Source organism: Barbus barbus (genome assembly GCF_936440315.1).
Source record: "Barbus barbus genome assembly, chromosome: 17".
Classification (NCBI taxonomy): domain Eukaryota; kingdom Metazoa; phylum Chordata; class Actinopteri; order Cypriniformes; family Cyprinidae; genus Barbus; species Barbus barbus.
The window spans coordinates 25,284,198-25,300,097 of NC_136745.1; the positions used below are offsets into that span (position 1 = coordinate 25,284,198).

Genomic DNA, 15,900 nt, shown 5'->3' on the forward strand with positions numbered 1-15,900 from the left:
GTTAGTCATTCTTTTCAAGGTCTGAGCTGTCAAGCTCCAAAATGACAAAAAAGCACCATAAAATTTGTCCATATGACTCAAAACAGTGGCTTTCCAAAATGGATCATCGCACAGGTTTGGAACAACATGAGGTGAATAAAAGATGACAAAATGATCATTTTTGGGTGAACTATCATTTTAAATATGACATCAATGGATTATTCTACATTTCACTAGTATGAGGTAAAAATTGTTCTTACTTCTCTCTCTCTGTCAATGTTTTTTTCCCCCCTCAAGCTCTCTCTCTTGCTGTACGACAGAGTTCGGGGTGTAATTGGAGTGTCTCTTACCTTTCGAACAGTCCATGCCATGGAACCCGGGGAAACAGTGACATACTCCTGACACACACTCTCCGTTACCATGACAGTTGCGGGGACACTCTTGCACAGAGTCTGTAAAAAGAATGAAACCTTTCTAAAAAAGGCCACTTTGATGGCATTGACAGCTGTAACCACCACATTCAGCTCTCATCTTGTCCTGTCCTCCAATACATCCTTCCTCTCTCTCTCTCAGCTGAGTTTTCAGTCCCTCTATTTCTGAGTGGCGGTCTCTGGTCATTATTGATACAGCCCATTCAAACAGCGTCACACACCATTTCATTAGCCATGAATAATATCACAGCAATGAAAGTAGGCCATATCATAGTAGATTAGCACAAGGTTAATTGGTGAGACACCACTTATTCGTAGAATTCATGCATGTGAATATTCATAGAACAGAGCCACGAGGTGCTTATCTCATTTCAAGTGGATAATAATATATATGAAATGGTATTTTCATGGTAACATTAATAGCTTGACATTATTTAATTAATTATTTTAATTATTAATTATTTATTTCCTTTTACTAGATGGCATAGAAGCATTTATCTGTAATTCTATAAAGACTAAAACCTATAAATCCAATTGTCCAACAATTTAATGTTTCAAAATTAACTGGTCTTTAAATTGATAGTTATTTAAGTTGAAAAAATGTATTTGTAAATCGTTTGTAAAAGCATGTCACAATGCAAGGACATATTCCTCATAAAACCACACGCATATTTTGAATAGTGGTTGATTAAAAGGGTTTCTCTAGGCAAATTAGTTCTCTTATGAATTATTTTTGCATCTTGTTTTCTTTTTATTTGCATTTTATGCTCTTGATTTTTATAATTAATTTTCATATTATTTTATTTATAAGTACTTATTTTATGCTTAAGCTTTCTAAACAAACTACTCTTTATGTTTAAAAAAAAAAAAAAAAAAGTGGGGAAGTCGTGGCCTAACGGTTAGAGAGTCGGACTCGTAATCCAAAGGTCCAGCGCTCTCTCCACCCTCAATACCACGACTGAGGTGCCCTTGAGCAAGGCACCGAACCCCCAACTGCTCCCCGGGCGCCACAACATAAATGGCTGCCCACTGCTCCGGGTGTGTGTTCACGGTGTGTGTGTGCACTTAGGATGGGATAAATGCAGAGCACAAATTCCGAGTATGGGTCTCCATACTTGGCCGTATGTCACTTTCACTTACTCATTCATTTGGTATAATTATGCTTACCAATGCTGCATTTATTTTATTTAAACTACAGTAAAACAGTAATATTTTGAAATATTATTACAATACAAAAATATAACTGCAAGCAGTGATGCGTGGCCAAGTCTGTCTAAAGGCCAATTCACACCGCACAGACAAACACTAACAAACTCCAACAAACAAGTTGGCTCAAGTTGGCCGTTGGATTTAGAATCTTATGAAAAATAACTGTCATGTTCACATTGCACCAACAGACACCGACCAACTCTCAGTGACTGGGGAGAAAATGGATGATCCTATATCTATAAGCATGTCGGGTGAAAACAAACTCCAACCAACGCCAACAGGGGTAACACACTGATCCAACAAACTCCAACAGACTAGTTTGTTGGCGTTTGTCTGTGCGGTGTGAATTGGCCTTAAGGGTTCCATGACTTCTATAAGTAGCTTAAATACAACAATGTCACTACTGCAGCTTTTGTTGTTTGACCCCTAGTGATAACAATAAACCAACTTACCAAATAATCCTTTAACATTTCTGCATTTTGCAGATGTTTTTACTCAAATCAGTATAGAGCAAATCCAAGTTATCCACTTTTATTTGTCAGTACATATGTTTCCTGGGATCAAACCCATGACTGTTGCATTGCTAACAAAACACTCTACCAATTGACCAAAAGGAACATGAAACGTGTGCAACTCTGAACCTTTGCGACTGTGAACCTGTGAAAGTGAAGCCATGTGACTGTGAACCCTTTTGACTGTGAATTAGTGTGACTGTGTGATTGTGATTTAAGTACACGAGGGGTGACAAACTGCCCAGTTTAATTATAGATTCATGAGTTTGCCATTCAGTGTTAATGGCAAACAAACTTCTTGTCTTGAAAGGTGGCTCAACTTGAGACCAGACTTGCGCACTGAGGTCAGTGGGTAGTGAAGTGATGTGTGGCCAAGTATGGTGACCCATACTCAGAATTTGCACTCTGCATTTAAGCCCTTTCTCCTCTCTACTGCCCTTTCCCCTCTCTACACTCCTTCCCCTCTCCATCCCATTCTCCTCTCTACACTCCTTCCCCTCTCCATCCCATTCTCCTCTCTACACCCCTTCCCCTCTCTTCCGTCCTTTCCCCTCTCTACCCCCCTTCCCCTCTCTACACTCCTCCCCCTCTCCATTCCCTTCCCCTCTCTTCCATCCTTTTCCCTCTCTACAACACTTCCCCTCTCTACCGCCCTTTCCCCTCTCTACACTCCTCCCCCTCTCCATTCCCTTCCCCTCTCTTCCATCCTTTTCCCTCTCTACAACACTTCCCCACTCTACCGCCCTTTCCCCTCTCTACACTCCTTCCCCTCTCTTCCATCCTTTTCCCTCTCTACAACACTTCCCCACTCTACCGCCCTTTCCCCTCTCTACACTCCTTCCCCTCTCTTCCATCCTTTTCCCTCTCTACAACACTTCCCCTCTCTACCGCCCTTTCCCCTCTCTACACTCCTTCCCCTCTCCATCCCATTCTCCTCTCTACACCCCTTCCCCTCTCTTCCATCCTTTTCCCTCTCTACAACACTTCCCTTCTCTATCCCCCTTCCCCTCTCTACCGCCCTTTCCCCTCTCTACCACCCTTTCCCCTCTATACACTCCTCCCCCTCTCCACCCCATTCTTCATTCTACACACCCTTCCCCCCTCTTCCGCTCTTTCCCCTCTTTACACCCCTTACCCTCTCTACCCTCCTTTCCCCTCTCTACACTCCTTCCCCTGTTGATGAAATGTACCAAGTTTAGTTTTGATTGATCAAAGTTTGGCCGAGATACAGCCTCTGAACCAATTTGTGGTCAACCTCATTTAGTTCACAACATCATAACTTTTGAACAGAGATTAATAAAAACAAATCTGTTTAATATTTTCTGTTCAGCTCAGTCCAAAGATAATCTGGGCCAATTTTGGGAAGAATTGGATCAATTTTGAAGGAGCGAAAAGACAGAACACTGTAGTTTTCAAAATGACCGCTACTGTAATGGGTGGAGTCTTAATGTAAGCTATTGAATGTGATCAGCATGCAGAGAGTAATCAGGTGTACTAAGTTCCATTTTTCTAGAATTAGGGGTTCAGGAGTTATTACCATTTCAATGTTGAATTTTTGAACTGGTGGTGGCGCTATAGAGTTGGTTCTAGAGACCCCAAAGCCCTTTGGGCTTGGCCCCTAATTACTCTTCGAGTTTAATATATTTTTTATGTAATATATTCCTGTGATAACAAAGCTGGAATTTTAGCAGCCATTACTTCAGTCAGTGTCACATGATCCTTCAGAAATCATTCTAATATGCTGATTTGGTAAAGATGATTTTTTAAAATGATTATTATTACAATGTTGACCAGTTGTGCTGCTTAATATTTTTTTTTGCATTACATTTTGTTTAAATACACTTTTTATATATAAAAAAATTATGTTTGCTTATCACAGCAAATTTATGTATATTCTCATCCCAAATAAAAATGTCACAGTTGAGTGATATGGTTTGAAGTAAATGTACAGTATAACTGACCCAGAACAGCAGTGCTAAAGGAGACAGATTCCTTCTCCTTGCCGTCGTTGTAGAAAGCCAGGTGCCATGTGCCGGGGTCCAGATACTGTACAAACACAGCCTCGTTCAGAACCACTGTCTGAATACTGCGTCTCTCACGGGGCGACTCCACTACGCTCCATTTCTCCTTTCCATCCAAACGCTCCATATAGTCATACTACAGAGGAAAAAAACGCAGAAACAAGGGAAATGAGGGGACATTTGTATTTTTCGTGATCTCAAGTGGTTTGACAACATTCATACATATCAAACAGTGAGATACTTTGAAGTTGAGCTATAGGAATGATTTTATCTAACACCTGGTGACTTCTAAAATGTTTTTGCAATGACTGATTGATCAAATGTTGGGATGAAAGAGAGTTTTTTTCCCTGAAAGGACTTCACAGGCCTCTCTGTAAATAGAAAAGAGTGTGCGCACCTGTGCATGGGACGGCGGCAGCCCTTTGCGAATGTAAACCCCAAACAGTGCATCCTTGCCCAAGGAGATGTTGAACTTGAGGAACTGAGGCTGGCTGAGGTGCATCAGGGATCTCCAGAACAACCCAGGTGGCACCTCCTGGGTCACGCGCCTGCCCACCTCCAGGCTGCCTGTATCTATGCTGCTGTTGCGAGCGGCCCATGGCCCTGAGACAGAGAGGAAGGCATAAAACAAAAATCAATCTCTCACCTCGGCTGTGTTGCAACTGCCCCTTGTTTATAGAGTCAGAGGTAGCCGCTTTGAAAACAGAAAACAAAAGGAAATGGCACAAATGTGTTTTCTCTCTGGGAGACACTTATCTGATAGAAACTGAAAAACACAAATGCTGCTTCCTGAAGTCTTTTTGCCCATAACTTCTCTGTACCCACCCAGTGCAAAGAAAGCCGAGAGTGTATCACGATAAACAGCAGAGAGCAAGAGAGAGACAGGGAATAGGGACTTCTTTGTTGAATGTCTGAGCCAGGTTTTTCAAATGCAGCTCGCAGAAGAACTGAGGAGTAACTTCTGAAGATGAAAAGTTAATGGTCGCTTCTACGAAGCTGAGCTTTCTTGGAACTGTCACATGATATAAATCTTAAAGTGTGATCTATGATTCTGACTGAGATTTGGTTTTCAGAACTACACTTAATGTCGACATCAAACAGTGTTCATAAAGCATTTTACTTTCATGATGTGATGTATTTCAGATTGAAATAGTTTATTTAATGAAAGAAATGTAGGATGACAGTTGTTTTTTTTAATCTGGAATGTATTGGATTATGAAAAGGAGTCATGCACCAAGTTTGGGTTCTGTTTTTGACATAAGTCTCTTATTTCTGAATTTTGATTTGATCAGAAATACAGTAAAATAAACAATATCGCTAAATATTATTAACTCAAAATAATGCAATTTATTCCTGTAATGCAAAGCTGAATTTTTAGCAACATTGCTCCAGTGTCAGATGATCCTTCAGAAATCACTCTAATATGCTGATTTGCTGCTTAGTTAACATTTCTTATTATTATCAATGTTGAAAACAGTTGTGCTGATTTATATTTTTTGCCCCCCCCCCAGGATTAATGTTCAACAGGAAGTTCAAAGTAACAGCACTTATTTAAAATAGATATATAACTGTCACTGTCATGTTTGATCAACTAAATGTGTGTTTGCTTCTTACTGACCCCAAACATTTTAACGGTAATGCATGTGTATATATGAAGAGTTCAGATGCAAAAGCATCTAAGTGCCATCTGAAATTTTCTTCTAATATGAGCATTTTTATCAGGCTCCAATATTTATGTTCAGTTATTTGACTTTAATTGCATAGAAAAGGACCTATGCATTGCAACTAGAGTAAAATTATTGAACCTAAACATAGGAGCCTGATGAAAATGCTCAATGTAGAAGAAAATTTCAGACGGCACTTAGAGGCTTTTGCATCTGAACGCTTCATATATATTCTATAATGTTCTTGGGTCCTTATAGGCTCTTTGTTTCTTTAGGATGCTGCGAGGAACCCATTTCTAAAAGTGAAACTGGAAGCTTTTGATTTTTCACTTATCCTCTACTTCACTTCCTCTCCCCCTCGTTTTTTCTGACTCTGGTGTCTGTGGACTCTCAGGCTGATGGAGATATCTCTTCTATAGTGAGAGTTTGTGTATTCTCCACCCTCAGGCTTTGGCTCATACCGCATGTCAACACCACCATCCTGTTTACCAACATAATCACACAAGCTGTTATCCACTTTTCATTTAATGGAAAATCCATGGTTACTCTCTCCCTCTCTGTCTTTCTCTCTCTATCTATCTTTTATTCTCTCTATCTCTTGCTCGTAGCTAGCGGCAACGGCCGAGTGTAAATGGAGGTTGCGTGCAACAGATTCCCTCTGTCCCTACGGTTGTGATGTTCTCACACACACACGAAAACAGTTCCCCTGTAATCAGGTCAGATCTACACTGGAGACCGCAGCCCTGACAGAGAAAACCTGTGAAAAATGGTGAGGAAATAAAGAACAATGAAAACACAATCAGGACGGAGCAGCCGCAACAGGAGATGAAATAGCTCCCCTCATTAACACAGAACAGCATGGACGGAGGAGAAATAGATCTAAAGAAAAGCGAGGGAGGCCGGACAAGAATTTCCTTAGGGAAGGAACAATCAGTCTGTGGCCATGGCTGAAGCAATAGTCCCCTTTTATTTCACAACCAAACACAATAGCTCTGTTTCAAAACACCTTGCTGAGTACACAGACAGCTGCCTTCTAAGGTAACAATTATATATTACTTAAGGGAACTGGATCTCATAAGAGACTTATTTGGAACACTCTACGGTGTCATACAAAGCTTACAATTATAAATATGAAATGTACATAAATATGCACAGCATCCCTAAATTGGTGAAAATTTTTAATTTAATCAGCATTTATCATTTATTTATTCATTAATTATTTAGCTATATTTCCAGTAATTAATGAGATATATTCATAATCAAATTTTATTTAGCAAATTTTGATGTTTCAGCAGCAAAATTAAGTCATTCTTAGAATTACACAAAATATTATGATAATAATACAATCTATCTTGTGCTTTTGTATACCGCATCAGTATTTTTTAATTACTGAATTATAATAAATTAAATAATCCTTTTTTTTATGACAATTGATCAAAAGTGACATTATTAGACATAATATTTCAAATAAATTCTGAAGTCTTTTGAACTTTCTATTTATAAAATAACCCTGGAGCAAAATGTATTGTGGTTTCTACAAACCAGCACAACTGTTTACAACAGCAATAATAAAAAAAAAATGTTTCTTGAGTAGCAAATCTGCAGAATATTAGAATGATTTCTGAAGGATCATGTAACAATAAAGACTAGAGTAATGGCTGCTGAAAATTCAGCTTTGCCGTCACATGAACAGAACAGTGAAAATTAAACAAAAACAGAATAAAAAGAAATAATTAATGTGTTTATAGAAGGAAATGTAATATAAACAGAATATAATGAGAATATAATTGCAATGAATTGGAAGACACAAAAAAACACAGTTCCCTACAGAGGCAGCTCACAACTGTAGGTTTTGGATCAGAGCTATCGTGGAGATAAAGGACATCTGAATCTGAGTGTCTAAGCACAGCAGCAAGTACCGTAACAGAATCCAGCCGAGTGCAGAGAGGCCAATCATAAGCTAATGTAGCCAGCAGGCAGAAGCACACACAAATCATTTCACAGATCAGACCAGAGCATCAAATCATCCTGCAGAAGCCCAGATAAGAGCATCTCAACACAATATGATGATGAGGATGAGAGTGACAGAGAGAGAAAAAAAAAGCAACAACAACCAGACATGGCACAACACAAGACTTATTATATGTAGCGCTACCGCTAAACAGAGCAACCAGCAACATCTGCCTCATAGCCGTATTGTAGCTTTGTCTGTGTATGATTAATGCAATCTCACTGTTATGCGGAATACATTATGTCACCTTGTGAGAGAAAGCGGCAGGGAGAGAGCGAGAGAAAAGTCATATTTGTATGGATGGAATTGACACCGACATGCTGAGTTCAGATTGAAACACTTGAGGTGAAGAGCTGTTTCAAAGCTCACAATCTCACCGGTACCCACACACTCACACAAAAACACAGCAAAATATTACGCCACAATCTATATGTAATCACAGAGTTAGATGTGTTTACATAGCACTGAGGAGAGAGGAAAGAAAAAACTAGACAGTGTGAAAATATGTTTACTCTGTTTTAAAGAGGAGTAAACAACCTACTAAGTCAGCATCCTAACATTCTACCCTCACTAATTAGGCGCACACTATGTAGATAGCAACTCTGTGTGCCAAACAAACTTGACTTGGAATTGATTTCAATAGAGCATGATGACAAACTACATAAAACAAGCAAATGTATGGAAAAAAAACAATCAGTTTGTAATTACACTGAGCTTTTTATAGTGATACTGTTAAGGTTTGAATGAAATATGTTTATTCAGACATTTCTATTTCCTTGTCCACTATCTTGGAATTATGCTGTATTCACATGCTATCGACAATGTCCTATTTCCCACTTATGAAGTCATGATTACAAGCTCATTGCATTCAAGTGCTTTGTTGTCGGAAAGAATAAAATGTAGCATCCCATTGGTTGGCAACATAAACATTCACCACGCTAGATAATCAGCTGAATTTCGGTCAAATACATGCTTATTTCACAGTTCATAAAACATACAATATGCTTCAAATGATTGTTCATATATATATATGCACTACTTTAACTACAAGACAAGGTGTTGTTGAAAAAGCTAATAAAGAATAGCACTGACAGCAGCAATCGATGTTCCCTCCACCATGTTTAAAGTTTATGGTTTTAACTCGGAAACTCTGCTATAAAAATTATCTCCGAGTTTCCCAGTAGGTAATAAGACTTAAGAGGCTGCTCATGCCCAGTTTCTGATTAGGAAATTCATATTTACAATAATAGGGTATATGTTGAACGTCACCTGACCAAACCAGAAGTCTGTTGTACATAACCCCTATTCCGATAGCATGTGAAGGCAGCATTAATGTTTCACTGAACTCCTTGCAATGCATTCTGGGACTGCTTTTGTTGCTAAAGTTGTGTGATGCTGACTAAGAATTTGCTCAAAATTATGTATATTAAGTAGCCTACTTAATGTCTTAAAATGCTGCCTCTGCCACTACACTCTTAAAAATAAAGGTGCTTCAAAAGGTTCTTCACAGCGATGCCACAGAAGAACCATTTTTGGTTCCATAAAGAACCATTCAGTCAAAGGTTTTTTAAAGAACCATCCCTTTCTTACCTTTTTATAATCTGAAGAACCTTTTTTCGCCACAAATAACCTTGAAACAGAAAGGTTCTTCAGATGTTAAAGGTTCTTTTTGGGACTATTTAGACAAAAAGGTTCTTCTATGGCATCGTGAAGCACCTTTATTTTTAAGAGTGTAGGTTTTGTAAAAGCATGTGTGTGTTCAAAAATGACTAGTCCCTGCCTGCTATAAAGACAGAGAGAGAGAGAGAGAGAGAGAACAGACTGTGTTGTCCTTCATACAGAGGTGATGTGGTGTTTTCTAGGACACTTCCTGTGAATCTGTGAGCATGTGAGATCAAGACAGAGACAGCCAGAGAGAGAGCTGGGGAAAAGAAATGGGTGAACAGCCAAGGGTTTGCAAGTATGGAAGTGTATGAGCATTTGTTTGCAGTCTTCATCATTTGATTCCTGATTGGAAAAATCTGAATTATCAGTAGATCATGACAATATGCTAATTATGTAGGATTACTACCATACTCAAACTGTTATGCATGTAGTACCTGGATAATCCAGTTCTTTTGGAAAAAATCTGTAGTAAAGGTGATACTGTAGCACAGTGCGCAGAATACAGTATCCCACATTGCAATGTAAATTACTTGACCTTCTGTCTCCAAAAAGATATTAGTTGTGTTTTTAACCTCTTTGTCTTGAATTTTTAATTGATTGAACGACCAGGGAATATTGTGCTTTTAAACAAAATTGGATTAAAAATGCAAGATTGCATTCGCTGAATTAAATGTGTATACTACTAAAGGTGTACTAGGGTTTATCACACATGAAATAGTTAACTCTGGGTCATTCTAAACCCTCAGATAAAAGGAATCTTGGGTTGTCTTGCTTCATGTTTCACACTACTCATAAACCTGGGGTTAAGAATTAATCCTGGGTATTCATAAAATGAAGTTTCAAACCGTACATTCATAAACCCCAGGTAAACAACTTATTTCCATATTTGAAGTGTCAGCTTCTTAGATGAATGCAGCACGCAACTTGTTTACATGAAGGCACTAGTAGGCCTATTGCACATCCTCATATTATATATATGTATGTATATATATATATATATATATATATATATATATATATATGTATATATATATATATATATATATGTATATATATATATATATATATATATATATATATATATGTATATATATATATATATATATATATATATAAATTTTACTGTTAAGTTTTTCCCTTTTGAACTATAAAGATGAGAACAAAATGGTCACTTTTTCAGTCCAACTTATGCATTTTCCAAAAAGGTTTTCCCACTCAAACTCTGAAACTACTGTTTATACCATTGGTCTAAAATTCCATTCCTGGAGGGCGTTAGAGAGACTTAGAACGACAGTAACCCAGGGTTAGGAAGAGCAATGTGAAAAGCCCTTTTGACATGTTTCTTGTTGCGTAACACATACTGTTTCACACACTATTTTTGAAAAATAATCACCTCCCCGGCACCACTGGCCCACAATGCCTTGCTGCTCTACCTAATCACATGGTTACTTGGTTTCTTATGACTTGTCAGACGGCTACTGAAATGAAGCCCAGAGAATAATGTTCCTTGTCGATCGTGGAAGCAGGCAGAGAAGTGTGTGTGGGCATAAATGTGCTATCATGATGGGACCTCGGTGTGTGACAGAGAAGCAAATTACTAAACACAAATCAAAATGAGTACAAGCTGGAAACAAATTGATATACAGGGCAGTGGAGGTTTCAGCACAACTGATTTTTTTCTGTATGTAGTTTATAGGTTTTTTCCCCCTTTGTGTTATTCTGCTACAATCCTGACATCCTTCTTATCGAAAAGAGCGTGCGGGACTGCAGCGTGCTGTGAGGCTATGCTGCTCACCTCTGCCTCCAGAGGGCGCTGTTGCTACGTCACTGTTGCTGGGCAGCCCGGCTCCCAAACCATTGTTCAGCATGGGACCAACCACAGGTTTCAGCTGCCAGTTCAGGCCCAACAGATTCATGGCTGAGAGAGAGAGAAAGAAAGCAATAGAGAGAGGCAGAGAAAGAAATAAAGAAATAAAGAGTGTAAACAGTGCAGGTATATGGGAAGAGAAAGGTAGCCAGAAAAATAAAAGCTTGAGCACTTTGCAAAGGCTACTCTGTAATGCTGCTTTGCGGTAATGATTTTAAACTAAACAAAATGCTACATCTAAAATGTATGATATTGATCTGTTAGAGCTGGTACAGACAGAGAGAGGCCATAAGATAAAGTAGTTTATTTTGTCCCTGAAAAAAACAACAACAACACACACACACACACACAGCCTAGTAATTTTTATTGATTGCATGACTGATTGATGTTGACTGACTGAGAAGCCATCTGTCGCTCATAGGACTCTTGCATTTGATCCTCAGTCTGATATATGTCACAGCGGCAAGTGTGTGTGTATAAAACTAGTCCCAGGGTCTCTCACACACAAACCTCCCAAAATCAGAAATGTTAAAAAAAAAATGTCCTGACTACAGCAATAACTCTACAATATTATTCATACTTTACACCAAATTTGAAAAGCCATTGTTCAAAATAATCTGCATATCACCTGCTGCTTCCACGTTTATTTTTTTATATATTTGAAACATTACATAATGTGATAATGCTTTTAGCAACCTACATTTAAAAAAGAAGTGTAGAAACAATTTTCATTCAGAAATTGGTAGTAAATTTCACAATTATTTACAAAGAAACATTAAGTAGCACATTGCATTGAATGTGAAATTTTGAAGTTGAAAGACTGAAATAGTATTTTCTTGTAAAATGTACTCCAATAATATTTATTTTATTTATGATAATACAATACAGTGTGTAATGTAATATATACAGCCTTCATAGAAAATACCACAAAATAATTTTCTGTGAGTAGATTATAGGAACTGGGTGACAGCTCTAATTGGCACTTTAACAAACTCAGTTTAGAAGTGTGCGTTTTATTTCAGTCATTCAATCACTGGAGCCCTGAGGAAATGATGTAGACGCGCTTCTAAAGACTCAGACAAAAGAGAAGCAGGCAGTGAGACCCACGTCTGTCAGAATTACTCGTACCTCAACAGGTTAAAAAAGTTAACAAATGCGCAGGCAGAAAAGCAGCAGAATCTTGACAGCATCCAGAGCTTTCATGTCGAGCTGGCATGATTCAGCGACAATCTGAGTGACAGCTGAAAGAAAGCAGATCTCTCTCTGTCTTTCCACTTTGTATTGCGGGACTGTTGTTACCGTGTCCTTTCTAGTTCTGCCAAGAAACTTTTATCGCAAGCAGAAGAGAGAGGAGCGCTTAGTCTGCTGAACTCCAGAGGTGCCGCAGGAAACGCGGGAGAGACGAAGCTCTTTGTAACGCGCAGTCTCGGGGTGATTGCAGGATCTTGCGCTTTATCTCTCGCTCCTGTGTGTCTGTGTCATCTGTGCTTCACAGTGGCGGTAAAGATGGGCTGAGATTGAGCGAGATTGTGAGTCATCAGAGACGGCAGCCACAGGAGGAGGTTCATATGGAGGTGGGTGTTACTCTTATGTATGACCTCCTTTGTGCATTCCTTTACTGCTTCATTCTTATACTAACTTGCAAATCCATAGTACAGATGTGCACACACTATTACACTCAAGTGGATATGCTTACTCTCTGTCTGTCTTGCGCTTTTGATGCCTGTCTTACTCTTTTTGTCTCACTCTCTGTCTGATTCTTTCTGCCTGTCTCAATTGGTCTGCCTGTCTAACTCTTTCTCTCTCACTGTTTGTCTCATTCTCTCTGCCTGTATTTCTTGCTCTCTGCCTGTCTCACTCTATTCTTCTTTCATAACCTGACACTTTCCCTCACTACATCTCCCTGTCTTATACTCTTTCTGTCTATCTCACTCTCTTCGTCTGTGTCGTTCACTCTGCATGCCTCAATCTTTCTACCTGTCTCGCGCATTCAGCCTATCTCTGCCTGTATACCATTCTCCCTGCCTGTCTCACTCTCTTCCTTAGCATCTCAATTCAACTGTCTCAGTTTCTATGTATCTCAACCTCTCACCTTCATCCTATCATAGATCTTGACCAACCTCTCTGCCCATATCACTCTCTCTGCATGTCTAATTATTTTCTTCTTTTAAAGTGCCCCTATTATGGCCAATGAAAGGTTCATATTTTGGTTTTGGGAGTCCCTAACAACAGGTTGGCATGCATGCAAGGTCAAAAAACACTTTCATCGTCTTATAATATGCATTTATTTTTACCTTACTTGCTCAACAACTCCCAAATGACTCGCTTAACGATTAATTTTTCCAAACCCCTCTTTTGTGTGATACTAATCTGTGGTTGGTCCGATTGGTCTCATTTCCATTTCATCATGCCTGTAATGCCTGATAAAGCAGCGTTTGTGAACGCAGCTATGTGTACAGTGTTACCGGGGAAACCGCTATTTTTACTGCTCCAAAAGCGGCACCTAGTGGCAAAGAATGAATTAGCATTTTCATTCAGACTAACGCGAAAAGACCTAGTGGGCGGGCAATATGCTAATGTTTCATGTTGACGTCAACATGAAACTGCTTGGGATTGGTTTTAAAAATGACTCGTTTCAATGATTCAGAGACGACTCTTTCTTTTGAGAGACAATAACTTTATACACAGTGAACTTTCAGATTTAAAACTTTGCAGGATGTTTTCATTCACTTAGAGCTGTGTTACACACTGCATGAAAGGTAATTTTCAAAAATCCATAATAGGGGCACTTTAATGCCCATCTTACTCTCTGCTTTGGTGTCTCAATTCAATTCAATTCAATTCAATTCAATTCAATTCTCTTACTCCCCGTCTGTCTGTCTTTTTCATATTTTCATCTTAGGTTATCTCTGGCTATCCCACACTCTCCCTAAATGTCTTATCATCTCTGTATCTAAATCTCTCACCCTAATTCTATCATGGAAATTTTTTGCAAACCTTTATTTGCCTGTCTCACTGTATACCTCCCTATTTCTCAGCATGACTTATGCCTCACTCTCTACCTTGGTATCTCAATTTAGAACTCCCTCTCACTGTCTGCCTGACTCTTTAGTTTCACTATCTCAGGCTATCTCTGGCTGTCTTACTGATTCTATACCCGTTTCACCCTCTCCATAACAATCACAATCTCTCATGCTCATCCTGTTATTTCTCTGCCTGTCTCACTCTCTACCTCACAATCTCTGCTTGTCTCAGTCTCTACCTCACAATCTTTCTGACTGTCTCACTTTCTCTGCTTGTCTCACTCTCTACCTCACAATCTTTCTGCCTGTCTCACTCTCTCTGCTTGTCTCACTCTCTACCTCAGTATCTCAGTCTGTTTTGGCTGTCTCACTCTCTCCCTACCTGTTTCACTCTCTAACGTACATCTCTTTTGCCGTCTCACTGTTTACTTCAGTATCTCAGTCCATCTCTAACCGTCTCACTCTCCCCTCACCTCAATTATTTACAATAGTTTCAATTTATTTAAATTTATTTCCGTCTCTCTATGCGTCTCACCATCTCCTTAACTATCTCTGTCTCTCATCCTCATCCTTTGGTCCACAGGACTCCACAAACCTCTCCCTCTGCCCGTCTCACTCTACACCTCAAAATATCTATGCCTGTCTCACTCCCTAAAGCCCTGTTCACACTAAAAGCAATTTAATTGTTGGAACTTGCCAAGTTGCTGTGCTGTTGGTTTCTAGCAGTTGTTCTAACTCGATTTCAGTATCCATCTCTATCAGGCGGTGGATCACTGTCTGCACTCCCATTGGTAGCTGTTGTATCTCGTCATTGCTCATTTGCACATCACATTGCCAACTGTTTCTGTCACTGGAAACTCTATTTGAAAATGAATGATATCTGGTTGCTGCAAATTGCTGTCACTGTAAACGTTCTCTCTGCCTGTCTCTCTCTCTCTCTCTGCATCTTGTTATGATCCAGCAGGTGGAGATTTACAGGACGGTGCTGTCTGTGTGTGTTAGAGACTCCACCCCTCTCCTCACCTTCCCTCTGCTTGCCTATCACACCTAAATCTCATCCCAGAAAATCAATTTTCTCTTCTGTCAAATTCCATCTCCCCCTCCACTTGCGCCCAGACATGCTCCCCCTCTCTTTCTCTCTCTCTCTATACCTCTCCCGTTCTCCCTCGGTCTCTTTCTCAGTGAAAGGAAAGCGCTGACACTCTAAGTGTCTCTCTGCTGTCTCTGTCAGCTCTTTTATTTGTTTCAGATGGTCTGGAGGAAACACTGAGATAGCTTTTCTCTCCTCTTCTCCTTCCAGTCCTCTCTCCATGCTTTCCAATCTGCTCCTTCGCCTCTAACTTGTCTCCGATCCTTTCATCTTCCTCAATCTCCTCTCCTTCATTAATTCTATCCTTATCTCGCCATCTAGCTCTCTCTTCTGATGGTGCACGCCGATAGTGACTAAATGATAATTTTGCAATCGATGAAATAATTAACAAATGAATCAGCGAACTACAATAACTGAAAGTATCGAGA

At 39.4% G+C, this 15,900-nt stretch overlaps 1 protein-coding gene across 4 annotated transcripts in view; it reads right to left on the reverse strand.

The window, feature by feature from the left end:
- LOC306883136 (teneurin-2-like) overlaps positions 1–15,900 on the reverse strand; it is a gene marked incomplete at its 5' end in the record, with an annotated part of 248,305 nt that overhangs the window by 35,964 nt on the left and 196,441 nt on the right. For all 4 annotated transcript variants that reach the window (XM_079438244.1, XM_079438242.1, XM_079438243.1 and 1 more), the window contains 4 exons: positions 330–431; positions 4,093–4,288; positions 4,550–4,755; positions 11,288–11,410. In XM_079438244.1, coding sequence (XP_079294370.1) covers positions 330–431; positions 4,093–4,288; positions 4,550–4,755; positions 11,288–11,410 — 627 coding nt within the window. The remainder of the gene's footprint in view (positions 1–329; positions 432–4,092; positions 4,289–4,549; positions 4,756–11,287; positions 11,411–15,900) is intronic.